This window comes from Anabrus simplex, chromosome 2, assembly GCF_040414725.1.
Source record: "Anabrus simplex isolate iqAnaSimp1 chromosome 2, ASM4041472v1, whole genome shotgun sequence".
Taxonomy (NCBI): domain Eukaryota; kingdom Metazoa; phylum Arthropoda; class Insecta; order Orthoptera; family Tettigoniidae; genus Anabrus; species Anabrus simplex.
In genome coordinates this window covers 1055587981-1055605976 of record NC_090266.1, presented here as the reverse complement: position 1 = coordinate 1055605976, position 17996 = coordinate 1055587981, and the positions used below count along the sequence as shown (strand labels likewise).

Below are 17996 nucleotides of genomic sequence, written 5' to 3'. Positions count from 1 at the left end.
CATCATCACCATAAGATCTATCTGTGTCGGTGCCGCGTAAAGCAAAATTGTAACATAATAGGTACTGGACCTGGCAACCCTCCTGACCAGTTGGTTTCTTTGAGAAAATGTTATGTTTATCTATTAAATTAAATTAAAATGAAATTGTTCTTTTTACAGTAATACCCTACATTGGAATTACATTTTATTTTATTTTCATTGATTAATTTTAATCTGTAAATAATAGCAGAACGTATCCATAACTCAAAAATTGCAAACAAAAAGCATTGAAATATTCAAATAGGCAACAGAAGCTGCAAAAGAAGTCGAAATAATAACTGGTCATATTGTTCACAAATGTATGGAAACATGTCTATCTCTATTTGACACTTTGATACATCCTTCCAGATTTTAAAAAAAAAAAAAAAAAAAAGCATTTTGCCTAATTCCTGGCCTCTACTTATAATATTATTCAAGAGAAAATTCTCTTTCCAAAATTTTGAGGTTCTCGTTTGTTCCATAGGCTTGTGTTGAGCGATGTGAGGAAATCCTGCCACAGTGCTTTTGATGGTCACTTAAGCGTGCACTGTCAACCAGGTGAGTGACACGTTCCATATTTTATATGGCACTGGTACATGTGATCAGTACTAATAATCATGGTGTGGAGAGTCACAATCTGCAGTGTATATTTGCATCTTGTGTTGAGCTTACAAAAAAAATTGTCTCATCTGCTACCATTCACACTTGTACAGGGAATTAATGATATTTCAACAGGACATTGCCTGCCCTCACACTACTTGAAAAACTCAGCATACTCTTCAAGGTGTTCATCAATAATTTGGCCAACACAACCACTAGACCGGTCTCCACTGAACATGTCAGACTAGATTCCACATTGTCTGGACTAGTCTTTGACATGAGCAACAACCCTTTAACCATGCCCCTGTGGTATTGATATTTGATGTTGGTCCTCAATACTATTGTTCTTTTGCAAGAATTTTGACCTCCATTACTGCCAAAGGAGTGTAAAAAGAGTTTCAGAATGATCTTTCAATATGTCCTTCATGCTCCATGTGCCCAGTTATGGTCTTGCAAGAGTTATTGTGTACAATATATTTATAAAATGCATTGTGGGTTATTAAAAATTCCTCTTTTTGAGGTATGATTTCTGCGATGTTATATTCCTTTCTGTGTTAGCATATACAGTGGAATCTCATCAGTACAGTTCGGCAGGGTCTAAAAGTTTTGAATGTCGTAGCAAGAAAAGATACTAATGAAAGAGCTGAATTTACATTAAATAAACCAATTAGACCAAAGACTATTAAAATTGCTGATCCAACAATACAAAGGTTTAAAATGACACGTACGTACATACATACATACATACATACATACATACATACATACATACATCCATCTTCATTATAGGCTGTTATGCCATTCAGCGTTCATTCCTCAAGCCTCTCTGAATTTACTAAATGCCTCCTCTATTTGTAACTAGCTCTGCGGCCTCACTTAGTTCCATACCTCTTATCTTTAAATCATTAGAAACTGAATATAACCAACTGAATCTAATCATACTTTGTTTTAATCTATAACTGAATCATCACATGCTAAAGAAGATCATGATCTTATATAGTGATGAAACAATTCTCTTATTTCTGCTAATTCGTTGTACATCTTTGTTTCTTTCTTTCCAGCGAGAACATCGGGATAAGTGTCGAGAACATGATCAGTTGAAGAGAGCATCAACCAAACTGAAGGATGATCTAGATTGGTGTAAAACTCAATTGGAGGAGAGAGATCGACTCATTCATGTGAGTTTTGAATGTTCATAGGTTAAATTTATCAAATCCGACAGTTTTGTTTTGCTGAGAAAACGGGGTGAGGGGTTACTGGCACTGTGGTCTAGCCACTCATCTTCCTACATGAGTGCTGTTAGGACAAGCTTGTGGCAGATGGAAGGGCCTTAAATCTCGGACCAAGTTCCAAAATGAGACCGAATATTCCTCTGACCCCATGCATGGGGAGGTGACATTGAAGGAAAGGAAGCAAAGTTTGTTCTTCTGTACAAATATAGCAAAATTTAATATACTGTATTTACACAAATAATCCCTACATATTTTTTTGAAAATGTTGAGGTAGGAATTTGGGGTGCGGGTTTTATTTGCGTCAAGGTTGGCAACACTCCTGGCTCACCTAGTTTTCAATATTGGCATTAATTCGCCACTAGCAAGGTGATAACAAATGCCTGGCAACTTAAAGGAAGTAAATGTACAAACTATTATGAATATAAACTAATCTGAACGGGGTTGCTATGATGGAAAACGTGTGTATTTGTGCATGGGCCCAAATGTTGCCATTTCAGTGGTTTTCCTGCTTGTACGCCAGTGGCCAGAAATCCTTCGCACATTGGCCGCTTTCAAATTAAATATAAACGTTTATTAATATGAGAAATACGCGCGAATGTGCGATGTTTATTGAAACGTGTATATCGATTGTGAACCTCTCGTTCTCCCGTGCTATGTTCGTGTTCGCTCAAATCTGTCTAGTCAATTCTAGAAACTAGTGGCTGGATTTGGAATCTTTTTTAAAGTAATTTAGTGACATAATTTCAAAAGATAGCAGCTAGTGACTTGTCTAGAGATTTTAGGAGCCATTTGGAGACAATTCTGGCGAGTTTTAATTTATTTCTTTATTAAAATAACATTGCGCTCGCATAATTGCGTGGGTGCGTGATGCAATACATTCATCTATGCATTTGCTAATTAATGACATCTAAGTGCATGACTGATTCACACGTGTGGAGCACGAGTTCGTACTGTTTTCGGAAGACTTATCAGAGACTGATCATGTCACTCACATACTCCCTGTGAGGGAATAGAGATGTGTAATTTTTAGCCTTGTATAACAACAGTCGGATTTTGAGACAGTAAGTGTTCTAACTAGGGCCCGAATTCATATGCAGTAAAAACTCCAAAAAATGCATGCATGTATGCATTAAAAATGTTTAAAATACGCACAAAAATATGCACTAAAAATTAAAAAAATACTTACCAAACGGATTATTTAATTTTAACTCGGTGTTAAATTGATAAACAGGTTTCATTCTTGTAAAATGATGCATGACAGTAGGTTAACAATTGTTCAATGTTTACAGGGGTCAATGACTTTCTCTTGTTGGACAGAATTAATTAACATGCTGAAAATGATCGTCCTACGTCGATGGACGTAACTAGGCAATACTTGTGCACTGGCACTGATTGCTTGGAACATTCTTCTGGCAAAGACTGCCTGATTCTACTTATGTAGTTGCTTGTGGATTGAAATGTCAGAAGGGCTGATGACCTTAGATGTTAGGCCCCTTTAAACAACAAGCATCATCAAGAAATATCTGTTTAAAAACAGTCATTATCCGTCTCCGACACTGAAAGCACACTCCTTGATCAGGGAAGGTTTCTCGTGTCGCCAAGGGATGTAAAACATATATAGAGTTCAATATATATTTCATTTCGTTCAGAAATATTAGATATTCGATCACACATAAGAGAAAAATATATCTATATATGCGCTAACGTTCAAAATTTGCATATGCATTTTTAAAAAATACGGGCACTAGTTATAACATACCGTAGTACTCCTGTATTGCGCAAGACATGTAGAATAAGCAGTTTGACCAATTTAATCTCCTGATTCCTCCCGATTTTTCGTGATTTTCATATCTAAATCTCCTGACTTTTGGTTTTGTAAAGTTGGCAGGTATGGTACTGACAGTCCCAAATAAGTATCAGTCCCCCCCCTTCGCCTCCCAAGTTGCTTTACGTCACAGTGACGTTGATAGTGTAACAGTAAATGTGGTACTTCGGTAGACATGAGACGCAGGGCGTGTACCATTCGTTGAAGTGCGTACAGAGGGAGAGGGTTTGTTTAGAAATAAATCTTAAAATTTTTCCTCTGAGTTTATTAATAAATTCAAAGTCATGTCACCTCTGTACAGCAGATACAGTAGAAAATGTTCCTCGTCCTAGGGCTGGCGATGTCCTTGGATTCCGGCAGCTCCTCCTTTTCCCATACCAGTGAACCACCATTCCTCCCCCGATGGAAGTTTTAGAAGATCCATTGGACGTCTTGAAGATCCATACGGTGCTGATGAAGGGCATTGAGGTAGTCCTCGTGAACGATGAACGTGAATGAACATCGTTAAGCCTTGGGGCGAGTTAATGCAAAGACTGCTTCTGCACAGATGAGAGGAAAGTTTATCAATGGTTTTAACAAGGTTCATACACGAAAAAAAATGTATCTTTGAAAGTTTATCACACGGTGAAATGTCACTAAATATTGTCCCGTGTTAAATGAAAAGAAGGCCACTAAACTCGAATGAGCATGTAAGTTTAATACTCATAAAATAAAAGTCCACTCGAAACTTATCGTCGAATTTTAACAGAGTCACTTGAAGTTTGTGGCACTTGGCATAACGTAAAGTAATGCCGCACGACTTGGTTCTTAGTTTGAAGCACTGTTCAACGTAATTTAATTGGATTAGGAAATAAAGATGTTTCACTCGTGAATTCGAACTCATTCACGTATTGATAATAACATGAAATCACAAGACGAAATTAATCGTGTATTGACAGTCCTCGGTTCGACTGTTCGTAAAATCGAAACGCACAACTGAATGTTCGTAGAATTGAAATGTGCTGTTTAGTAGAATTGAAATGCACAGTTCACACATGCACAGTTTACAGTTCATGACCTACAAATATTTACACAGTTCATGAAATGGTAAATTAGTGGCGTAGTCATGCTTGCAATCGAGTAAATCTGGATTAAAACACAGTCTCACAAACTTGAAGTATTTAACTATGTAAGGAGCAAACTGTTCTAAGTCCTGTCCACAACATTAAACTTCAAATTACGAGCACTCGAAAACATTCGCAAGTCTTAGACACTCGTGTAGAATAAACAGTCACTTGATAATGTTCAGACGAAGCACAATTTATATCGCGTCCCGTCGGAGTAAAAGTTTATCACTCACAGTATAAAGAAATCCATACAAGTCCATATTCGACGCAATTGGGTTAAAGTCCACGGACTCGAAGATTGATAGCTGCTTCACACTAGATCACGGTCCTCGCGAACCGACTGTATTAACTCCGCTGCCTAGCGTGCACATACACACTCTGGCCACACACTCAGGCCACGCACTGCTCTGCTGAGCGAAGCAATACTGTATTTATATCTGATCCGGGCCTTCACATCTCGTTCCATAACTTCATCACCTCATGTCAGATTTACGTGAAACTTTGCAGGAACGTAGATAAGGGATCGGGTTACACGATGATGTTAAATTTGTCTAATTATTATTGTGGGGAAAGTTATTACCCATAGAAACTCGAAGAACATTCCACATTAGCCTAGGCTCTGTGTCGCGGCGAGGCGGGCTGTGACGTCACTCGCACACAGCTGTTGCTCGTCGTCTAGTCAGTCTTTCGCAGCCGGCCTGGAGTGTAATGCGTAAGTTTTTAAAATTTCTATTACGGGGCCTTAGTTTTGTACCGCCGTTGCCGGCACGATAGGTCTTATGGTGATGATGGGACAGGAAAGGGCTAGGTGTTGGAAGGAACCAGCCGTGGCCTTGATCAATGTAGAGCCCCAACATTTGCCTGGTGTAAAAATGGGAAACCACAGAAAACAATCTTCAGGGCTGCCAACAGTGAGGTTCGAACCGACCATATTCTGAATACTTGATACTGGCCGCACTTCAGCGACTGCAGCTATCAAGCTCAGTAATATGTACTAGAAAGTGAGACTTTATATTTTAAAGTTAATGTAAGTAAAACGTGTGCATAATGATGCATCATGGCTTTATTTATTATTTTGCTGAAAACAGGAAATTAAGAAATTGGAGTCTTTCCGGTGTAATAATCTGTCGTAACTTTTTGCGGCTCTGCTCAGATGACAAGGGACTCGCTGTGTGTCAGTCAGAAGCATATATGGTCCCGGTCTCGATGACCTGTACATAGCTCGATAGCTGCGTTCACGTATGTGTGGCCAGTGTCCAGTATTCGGGAGATAGTGGGTTCGAACCCCACTATTGGCAGCCCTGAAAATGGTTTTCCGTGTTTTCCCATTTTCACACCAGGCAAATGCTGTACCTTTTATTAAGGCCACAGTAGCTTCCTTCCCACTCCTAGCCCTTTACTGTCCCATCGTCGCCATAAGGACTATCTGTGTTGGTGCAACGTAAAAAAAAAAAAAAAAAAAAAGGGAACGGTGAACTGTCAACAGGTGATCACAGCACTTCCCATTTGGTATGCCGTCAGCTGGCCCTTACCCTGCAGGCCACGCTGTCTAGAGTGTCATAGTGTCTGGAAATGATCGAATGCACCTATTTTGCATGTTGTATAATTTGGAAATTAATATAAACTGTGATATATTGGTTGTCATGTCATTCAATACGTGATTGAATATTTTCAACCATGCCCCTTTTCCAATAAATATAGTAGTTTGAAATTCTAGTGGGATTTGGAGAAAAACTGCAGATTTATAAAATCCATGTAACAGGACTGTGCCAAACACATTTGGCAACTCTCCGTGGGTCGTGGTGTCATTCTTCTGTGTGCATCAGTTGAAATGAATCACGTGTTCGAGATAGCAACTAAAGGTGCAGGCTATAGGTCTTTCACGACCAAAGAAATGCTGCAAATCGTAGAAGATGCAGAATAAATTAGAAATCGTGCAGCAGGAAGGAAACACTACGTGGACAAGAGTTGTATTCGTGACTGGCAAAAAAATAAGTTACGGCTTCAGCAAACTAGTAGTAATCGCTGGGCATTTCGTGGACAGAAAGCTAAGTTTGCTGAGATTAAAGCAATATGATGTGCATGTATTGAAGGAAAGAGACAATTCATATGTGCTGTTACAAGTGAAATGTACTAACTTCAGACCCAGTCGATTGCAAAAGAACTATGATCACAAGTATGAAGCTAACAGATTATGCAAAAGAACTAGCTGACACGGGATTCAAAGCTAGTCATTGATGGCTTTCGAGATTTTATGAACGTTGTGGCTATAGTTTTTGAAGAAAAACTGTCATCGCTCAGCGTCTTCCAGCAGATTATGAACTGTGAATTTCCACAAATATGTGATCAAATTACAACGCAGACTGGATACCAGTTTTCTTCAAATTGCTGCTTGATTATACTGTTTAAAAAAATATTGTGCGTCCAACATCACAATTAGAACTGGCGGAAATAAGAAGCAAAGGTGTACAGTTATACTGCCCCCATACGTCATATTTAAATGGAAAACAGTTCCAAAAATAAACATGAAAGGCATTATCGTAAAAGCGCAGTCCAAAAGCCTAGTTGCAGACTGGGTGAAGAGGTTTGGCAACGGTGCCCTGGAGCATTACTAAATCTCAAAAATATACTCCTTTTAGATAGTTTTCGCGGGCAATTGCTCAAGAAGTTCACGATGTTTTGACAAGGAGTAAAACTAACTTGTTAATAATTCCAGGTCTACATCAATTCTCGAACCACTTGACGTGTGCATTAACCAGCCTTGTTAAGGGGGCAACGAAACAACTGTATACACGTTGGATGGCAGGCGAAGCGCACAAATTTATGCCTGCTGGTAAAATCAAGCACCAAGAAATAAGGCAGATTTGTAAATGAGGGACTGATGACCGAGCTGTTAGGCCCCTTTAAACAACAATCATCATCATCATCATTTTGTAAATGGATAAAACATGCTTGGGATTCCATTCGTCTGCGACTGGTGGAGTATAGTTTCAAGAAATCTGGGATCTCTAATTTGCTGGATGGAACCAAGGATGATGTGCTGTGGGAGAACGATGATGGTGACAAGGAGGAGGACTGCGATTCTGTCAGTGATGATGAACGCTAAGAAGATTACAGGTAAGGGAGCTTCAGTGTACAGTATCTTATTTTATACTGTGCATTTCTGTGCAATTTTAAGATACACTATTTCAGTACGGTTTTTCTATTGCAGGATGCTGGACACTGCTGGCTACAATCGTAGGACAATAATGTGTTTGCGTTTTTTGTATGTGACTCCTGCACTTTGCTAATTCATGTACTGTTTATCATTTTTATTTGCTGATTCATGTACTATTTATAATTTTTATTTGCTAATTTATATACAGTTTGTATATTTTTAAAAGCCTTTGTAACTTATTCCAATAAAGCAAGCGAAAGAAACCACACTTTCCTATCAAGTAATAAAGTAGGTGTCAACAAAACCAAGTGATTTAGACTGCTTCACACTTCCTTTGTCCATTTATAAATATTGTACGGTTGTAACGAGTTGTTTATGACAGGTCAGGTATGAAGTATTGAGTGCAAAAATAATATTAAGCCTACTGTTTTAATCTTCTAGCAGATATCTTAAACATCCAGTATCTGCTCGCGGAAATCTCCTTTGTATCTGCTAGTTGTAGCAGCTGCAGAGATTATGAACCCACGCCCTTGGGTCTGTTAACTGCAGTGGTCATGCACAGAGTGGTTCCTGTGCGTGTAAAACATAGACAGAGGAGGGAGAAGACTGTCGTGTTAAATGTATTTATTAAGTTCGTGGAAACGTATCCTGACCGTATAATTGACGATATCACAAAAACTAACACCCAGGTTCACCAGTGTGCCTGTTTCAAATGTTTACATTCCAGGAAAAGAATTATCCACCATTGGCCGTGTTACTATCTGAGTGGGAAGAGACCGCATGTGGGAAGAGTTTTAGATGTGGAGTGTGATGAAATTGTAAGTAGTTTAAGAGAGGATTCTAGTGATGCAAGAGACAACAAATCTTCTGATCTACAAGGAATCTAGCCTCTTGCAAGTTCAGATTAATTAAATAGGCCTAGTTGTTAATTTCCATGGCAGATATATTTTATAGCAGTGATAATATATTTTTATTGTCTCTCATATGTTCTGGCAAAGCAGCTGAATCCATAAATGTACATGGTTCATATTTGCGTGGCTGTGAGCTTGCATCCGGGAGATAGGTTCGAATCCCACTATCGGCAGCCCTGAAAATGGTTTTCCGTGGTTTCCCATTTTCACACCAGGCAAATGCTGGGGCTATACCTTAATTAAGGCCACGGCCGCTTCCTTCCAACTCCTAGGCCTTTCCTATCCCATCGTCGCCATAAGACCTATCTGTGTCGGTGCGACGTAAAGCCCCTAGCAAAAAAAAAAAAAAAAAAACCAACATATTTGCGTAAAGACCTCACAGAGTGATATGAAATGTTCATTTATGCCTACATTACTCTTTGGATGGAAGGAACTTAAGTTCATTTATTTATTTTTTTAAAAATGATTTTCCTAAAATTAGGGTGCAGGGATTATTAATGTAAATACGGTATATGTTCACTGGGTGAAGACAAGATAATTCAGACATTACATTGATATGTTTTATTATTCATGGGCCTTAGGAGTAGGAAGGATTAAATACTTCGAAAGCTGATAGTAAAGGCTATGCTATACTATTAAAGCTCTTTGACATTTAGATAATAGGTAATTGAATAAAGACAGTTGATAAAGAAAAATTGAGTCTTAACTTTGGCATTAACAGACAAAAAGGTCTAAATTAATAATTCCTGAACTTTTTTTTAGTACAGTATCTTTTAGTTTTGTTTTATAATAAATAGTTTCCATGATTATCTGAATGGGGAAATTTATATTTAATTCAACTAATACAGATGACTTGATAGATTATTGAAAAATTATGGTTGGATTATTGAAAAATTATGGTTCATATTGTCATAAATTTCATTTTATCTGTATTCTCTTGTATGTTTAATATTTTGAAGTCTTTCCTTTTTAACCATTATTATACAGTATTTGAAACATTATATGTGCGTGCATACATTCTGTAAGCTATCAAGTGCTGTATCAATGAATTCATACTAATTTAGATTTACACATGTAATTGAAATTTAGATGTTGATTTGCTGCTTAGAATCTGTACCTTGTTTAATTGATAAATAGCTCTCCTGGTAACCACTGAAAATATAAAAAAAACTTCAGGTATTTGTTCTGTATTATATTATGATCTATCAGCATTCTCAGAGAACTTTTAATTTATTTCCATTGCATTGGTATTGAATAACGTGGATACGAATTGTAATCTTGGTTCAATACGGACGAATAATGAAATTTATATACTTAACTGTTGGATATACCCGATAATCCCAAATACCACCTGCACATTTTTGAAAAAATACTGCTTGTGAAAATCTTGTGCAGATTATGTTCAAACTCTTCATTTTTTCGTGCTACTGGTTTAATGTTGCACCAACACATTGAAGAGTTTTGGCAACAGAAGGATGGAAATGGGCTAGGATTGGGAAGGTATTAGCCTTAATTAAGGTAAAGCCCCTAGCATTGCCTGTTTTGAAAAAGGGAAACCATTGGAGCCAGCAATGGGATTCGAACCCACGGTCTCCCAAATACAAGCTCACAGCTGCATGACCTAACCGCTTGGCCAATTGCTCATTCAAACTTTTCATATGTCATAATACATCGCTCCAAATGCGCATCAATGTGGCAGCAATTGTTTTGTCACGAGGTTTGGTAACTGCTGAAATCTCACTCTGTCGCTCACATCCACGTTACCAGAACCATGTGGTGTGCTAGCTGATTTTTCACAAAAATATGAAAAGATGCAAAAAAAAAAACAGCATTAAAATTTACGTGAAACGGCAGTCGGTTTGTTCAAAACTTACATTTTTGCAGGTGATTTCCTTGCTGCGGCTTACTTGTTAGTTATTTTCTAATTCCAGTACTGTGTGGATTTGCACGTTCAATTTCATTCTTAAAAATTATAGGAATGGGCTTCTATGGTAAACACTGCTGTTTTTGTATTTGAACATCATCAACTGACCTAACCTAACTCCTGGCAGTGCATGTATCATGAAAACATATTTCAAGCCCCAGTAGAGTAATAACATTTTTTGCTATAAATTTACCTAGGAACAACCTTTTTGGAATTTAACCAGACACAAAAATATATATAACTTAACCTATGAAATAAGTGATGCACACTGTCATTTCTTGAGAATGATCACATTCTTATTTAATTTCAGTACCTAGTATTAAAATTACGAGGTCATTTTCTTCAGCCTTTATTTCTAACAAATTGTTATTTACGCACTTGTTGCGAAAACTTGTTCTCCCTTCACAATGTGAACTTGAATGTTTGTTTACACCAGTCGGGGTTAGGGGGTATTACTGTATAATTGGTGTTTGCAGCACCTCTTGGCCATGCCTTCTGATGTCAGTGAGAGAGCTTGCTAGTGCACATAGTGGGAAATTGATACTGAAGATTCTGTATGTATGTAAATAAGTGTTTAAATATTGATAACAGAGAAATACACACACTAAATCACTTGGTGTTCTGTGATCATTTGGATCACTCTTAGTAGCAGATTGTTAGGGGAAATGGCACTCATTGTACCCGAAGGTTAATACAGGAATTTCCAAGGGGCGTTTGAAAAACTATAATTACAAGTGTTCTCACTATAGGCTATAGGGACTTACACTCTATGTAATGTTTCTATTACTGCAAAGTATTTGAAATCGGCAATTTTATGGCACATTTGCAGTAATTTAATAAAATTGATCATTAAACATGCAGTTTTCTTTAGCCTTCAATTTTTGTCGTTAGAAATTTAGGGTGCAGATCTTATTTTGTGGTGGATAGTATTTGGGATTATATGGTATATTTTCTGTTGCTTACTAACTGCTAACCCCTCCTTATCCATGAACTACACCCTACCCATCCCTCTGGAGCACTTGACAGCTACATCACCACTTCAGATCTGTCCTTATTTGACCACTTTGATATTATGTAGAAATGTTGGGAACAAATGTATCACATCATAAATGTAAGAACAAATGCCAGAGAGGTTTTGTGCCGATTTCTGATTTAAAAGACATAGTTAGTGCACATGTAGGTCTACATTAATTATTGAACCTTGTCACTGTTATTGACAATTTAATTTCATTTATTACAGGAAGCTGGCCTGATGATAGTTGGTGATGACCAGGTTTCTAGTGAAGATGAGAGCAGTGGTGAAGATAGTAAAGATAATTCTAAAAGGCTACCCAAAAAAGCCCTTGTATCTATAGAAAATGCAGAATTGTTACAGACTGCTGGAGAAGGTTCCTTAGGTAATGTAGAATCGAAACTTGAGATTAAAATGTATTGTTCATGTGTCCTATGAAAGATCATTTTTGTGATGATTTGAGGCTTACTGTGTTCTGAATATAAGGGATTCTATATACAAAAGAATCCCCAAATAGAGAGTAACATTAACTTAAGGGGGGAAACCTAGCTCAACACGGGGAAAATAGGCCAATATTCATTCGATTGTTATATATGCTACAAACGTTGTTGACAAATGCTGCACACATCACTGTTTCCTTCGTAACTCTCTTACTATTTCACGGATAATTGTTGTTTTTTTTTCAGAGTTTCCTCCCATAGTGTTGTACTACAATCTGTCCTCATTCAGATCAATAGGATGTAAAATAGATTTTATATAACATATTTATTTACATAAATGTTAATATTGTCTGGTGCTCGGAATAAAAACCCGACAAAAAATCCAAATCACAGTCTATGTTAATGATTGAGGTTCATTTTGTAGCTGGAGGTTTGATACACACTTTAAAAAAGGAAAAGTACGAAAATTCTTATAAACTTGGAATTTATAAAGGAAACAGTGATGTATTGTTAAAAAGACGGGGAATTTTGAACATTTTATTTTAAAATATTAAAATTCTTAAAATTCTGAAGTTGCTTCTGGTTGCCAGGAAGCATGCCAATACTGAGATATGTGCAGCAATTGTCAAGAACAATTATAGCATATTTAACAATCAAATGTGTATTAACCTATTTTTCCCTTTGTTGAGCTGGGTCTCTCCCCTTTAGTTCTCCAGTTCCTTAATTATACCTACACTCTCAAATGTTAATTTGTATTATTATTATTATTATTATTATTATTATTATTATTATTATTATTATTATTATTATTATTATTATTATTATTAACTTCTATCTTCAATTTTGTTACTGTTACAATTTGGTAAAATTAGCCAACACCATATATTGGTTGGCTGTTAGAAGGTAGAGGAAGAACATATTCCCTATTGTGATCACTCTATTATTACTGTTGTCCTTTTAATTGTAAACTCTCAGCTGGTTACAAGACCAGTCTTTCTTGCTATCTTGTTTCAACATGAGTTAGAATGGTTATAAGAGCTGTTTCCTTCAGGTATATAACACAGTGAAAATGATCTACAAATGTTTGGTGCAATTTGTACGAAGTGGTTGAAAAATGAAATGGCGTATGGCTTTTAGTGCCGGGAGTGTCAGAGGACAAGTTCAGCTTGCCAGATGCAGGTCTAATAATACCAATATAAATGGCCCATTATTGGACATTATAAATTTTCCAGCTAACTCGTTCCTGTTTGCCAGCGTTTCGCCAACATCTATATTATCAGATGCAGGTCTTTCGATTTGACACCCGTAGGCGACCTGCGTGTCGTGATGAGGATGAAATAATTATGAAGATGACATATACACCCAGTCCCCGTGCCAGCAAAATTAACCAATTATGGTTAAAATTCCAGACCCTGCCAAGAATTGAAACCGGGACCCCTGTTACCAAAGGCCAGCACGCTAACCATTTAGCCATGGAGCCGTACTACAAACCAGTTGTAGAACTTTTTATCAAGCCTTTCCTTAAAATTAACTATGAATAGAATATTACTTTTCTGTGAATTAGAAGTTACTTGCATCCCACTTGTGAGAGTATATATCCATCATTGTCAGGATCACAGATTATCTTTGTCATTCCTCCAATAAAATGTTTTGGAGGCTGCAATTTCTCATGAGACTTAATTTATTGCAGTTGAAATTTATATATCCTTTGAAGTTATTGTAGAAATAAGTTGGCTTGGAGCATATTTGGTAGCATCCAGCCAAGATTATTGGTTTATTTCTCTGTTCTGCTAGCATTACATACAGAATAAGTACAGTAGAGTGCCGCTCAACCGACCTACGCTTATCCAACATTCCCCGTGTTTTCTGACACGGGTAGACTTAATTTGATTTTTTGGTGGAGACTAAATTCTGGGACACCAGTGTGGAGGGTGCGACTGTGGGACAAGCACTGGACTGACTGTTGGCGGTAGGACTGTTTTTTTCTCATGGACAGGTGCAGCGAGTCTTCAGTCATTGTTCAGTGTAGTATTGGTTGGGTGCAGATGTTATAGTTTTCATATCCTCTGTATCATAGGTAATAAATTTCATATTAATCCGTATTGAAGAGCAATATAGTGTAAAACAAAAGCTAGAGGTTTCCACCTATTCAGTACTGTTTGTAACTTAAGAAAGTTACATATATTTGTTGTAACTAGTTTTGGTCTTACCACAGACCATCATCAGTCAAAATCAAAGTTAAGGTAAGACATGAATATATATGAAATCAAGCAAGCATGAAATTCAGTGGAAGATAAGTAAAGATTTGAAAAAAACACTCATCACAAACACATGTCCTGTGCAAGCTCTCAGCTTTCCTCCAATTTTAAGACTGCACCTCACAGGAGACCAGGTAAAGTACTAAAATACCAGCACTTGAGGAATCTTCTACAACTCAGCTCAGCTGAAACAAGTATGAACAGAACGGTGTTGATGGGAAAGAGTTGAGATATTCATTTGTTTCCAACATGGAAAAAAATAATGGCCTAAGGAGAGGCTGAGGAATGTGGAATTGTGTGTGATTGCTGGAGGGAAAAAGGGGGTTTAGTGTACTTAACTTCTTTTTATTGAAAATAGGAGTTAGTAGATCAAAGAAAGTTGGATTTTTTTTTTTTTTTTTTTTTTTAAAGGTTGAAATTGGGATTAAAGAATTGATCCAGGTGGATGATACAATTCTCAAAGATATTGACCAAGAGAGCCCTGTTGACCATTTTTAAGGTTTTTAGATCTTCATCAATATTTGTGAATTTATGGTTTGAGTCCATCATATGTTTTCCCATAGCTGAAAATCTATTATACTTATATGAATTTACATGTTCCAAGTACCTCGCGTCAAAGTTTCTACCGAGCTCGATAGCTTCAGTCGCTGAAGTGCGGCCAGTATCCAGTATTCGGGAGATAGTGGGTTCGAACCCCACTGTCGGCAGCCCTGAAGATGATTTCCCGTGGTTTCCCATTTTCACACCAGGCAAATGCTGGGGCTGTACCTTATTAAGGCCACGGCCGATTCCTTCCCATTCCTGGCCCTTTCCTGTCCTATCATCGCCGTAAGATCCATCTGTCGGTGCGATGTAAAGCAACTTATTTTTTTAAAAAGTTTCTACCTGTTTGACCAATATAGGAGTTCAGACAGTTACTGCATTTAAGCATATAAACACGTAAAAATGAAAATCCACAGCCTGTTTCGAGTCATTCGTCCAAGTCAGGAATGGAATGAATGAAGCCCCCATGCAATGATAAATTAATCAGTGATAGATGAAACGAAATGTTAATGGAGTATTGCTAGAGTGAAATATGACAGGGAAAACCAGAGTACCCGGAGAAAAACCTGTCCCGCCTCTGCTTTGTCCAGCACAAATCTCACATATAAACACCTGATCTATAGAATATTATTATTATTATTATTATTATTATTATTATTATTATTATTATTATTATTATTATTATTATTATTATTATTATTAAGTTCGTGTTGTGTAGAATTGATGCATTATTTATTTATTTATTTATTTATTTATTTATTTATTTATTTGTGGCGAAGCTAGGGCTGTTGGCCCTCTCTTACATTTAACCACATTATGCGGCTTGATACTGAATACAAACTTAATATTCAAACTGAACACACTGTATATAATATAATAATAATATAACTTAATATAAACTAAAAGATTACATCCTAAGTCTAAAATGAGCAAAATATATTCAATATTAACTACTCTAGGTGGAATTCGTACAATATAACAGTAATTTATGTAAACTTTTGGGAACTATTTACTCAAGACATTCACTCACACATTCACACACAACTACATGATATAGCCTACGTGTTCAAGAGGAAATCTTTAGACTGTCTTTTGAAGGTAATTAATGAGGAAAAATTTCTAATTTCAGGGGATAAAGCATTCCATATTCTAGCGCCCGACACAAGGAAAGAATTACTGAAGGCAGATGTATGATGTGGAGGTATTGCAGTTGTTGACCCAGATCGCGTATCACGGTCATGAAAGGAAGATAGAAAACGGAAATTACTGGAGAGATATTCAGATATATTTTCAGTCAAGAGTCGATAGATAAGGGTTGATACATAGTGATTTCTCTGCTGCTCTACTTTTATCCAAGAAAGTTGTGCATAAAAAGGGGATACATGCGAGGCAAAATTCAATGAAAAAAGAATCTAATGCAGGAGTTTAAAGCTCTCTGCAATTTCCTATTTTGTTCACTGGTAGCATCCAGCAACACAACATCACAATAGTTGAAAATTGGAAGTATCAATGTTTGAACCAGTTTTATTTTTAAGTTGAGAGGTAATACGGTTTTGTGAATCTTAAGGGGATGAAGTGATGAATGAACTTTCCCGCATACGTTAGCGACATGCTCATCCCAGTTTAAAGTTTCATTTATAATGACTCCAAGGCTTTTTACTGATTTACAGAATGGGATAGCAACGCCATTTAGTTGGATGACTGGAATTTGTAGACTGTGTAAATGGGCAAGCAGTTTTTCTCTGCCCTAGTATGATAGCTTATGTTTTCGTTGGGTTGATGGAGAGAGAATTCTCAGCTGCATAACAGCTGATCTGCTCTAAGTTTCGGTTCATATTTTCAATAGCTGCATTTATGTCATTCACTTGTGTGTGGCAGTAAATTTGAAGGTCGTCGGCATAGAGATGGTAGTTTCAGTTTTCCAACTTAGAAGAGATGTCTTTCAAATATAAAATAAATAACAGGGGGCCGAGTATAGAACCTTGTGGCACACCATTAACTTTGTATTTCCACTCCATTCTCTTATCATCCATGACAACACACTGTCGTCGGTTATGGAGGTAGGATGTCATAGAAAGAAAGAGATCCACCTTATCAATACTAAATTTATTAATGTTTTTAATGTTTTACTTTTTACAGATAGTTAGCAAGTATCATAGAACTACATCATCTTTTATAACCTCAGCAGCACATTCATCTTCAATCTGTATATTTAACAAGATAATATAAGTTTATAGTGATTGGACTTTAGCAAATATCTTACAGTGGCCAATAGTGCCCCATTTGAACTTGGCATGTACACGTGAAGAACAGTACTTCATATGAAGTTTTACATAATTTGCAGGACTGCCTCTTACCTTTTAACTTGCATATTCAAATGTACCATTGTCTTATGTTGCATATAATGTATTTTACACAGTATATATTTGAAGAGGTCATTCAATACAGGTTTTAATCACATGGCATTTCATTTGTCAACGCAATCTCAAATTCAGATTCACATTATTTATTTTGACGAAGTTTATATAAAATATACTACCCCATTTGAACTTGACACATACGCATGAAGAAAGAACAATACTTCATATGAATTTCACAAAACTTACATGATTGTCTTACATCTTTTAACTTTTACATATTGAAGTGTGCTATTGTCTTATTTGCATGTAATGTATTTTAAATAGCATATAATTGAAGGAGTCATTCAACACAGGTTTCAGTTACCTAGATTACTGTTATTTCAAACCCATTTCACTTTGTCATCGTAATTTCAAATTCAGATTCACATTACTCATTTTGACAAAGTTTAAGCCTAATAAAAAGTGTACTGTATAAGCACATGCAGCTACATTTAAGCATATTTAGTCGACTAAAAACAACGCAATATGTAAGTCTTTTTAAAGAACTTTTACTGGTAAAACTTGAACGTTAATGCTATATTCAAGGTCAGGTGTAAACAACAAATTTTAT

At 36.7% G+C, this 17996-nt stretch overlaps 1 protein-coding gene across 3 annotated transcripts in view; it reads left to right on the top strand.

The window, feature by feature from the left end:
• The window catches only part of LOC136864685 (leucine-rich repeat flightless-interacting protein 2), a 337500-nt gene that overhangs the window by 224504 nt on the left and 95000 nt on the right, over positions 1-17996 (top strand). For all 3 annotated transcript variants that reach the window (XM_067142000.2, XM_067141997.2, XM_067141999.2), the window contains 2 exons: positions 1680-1796; positions 12014-12170. In XM_067142000.2, coding sequence (XP_066998101.1) covers positions 1680-1796; positions 12014-12170 — 274 coding nt within the window. The remainder of the gene's footprint in view (positions 1-1679; positions 1797-12013; positions 12171-17996) is intronic.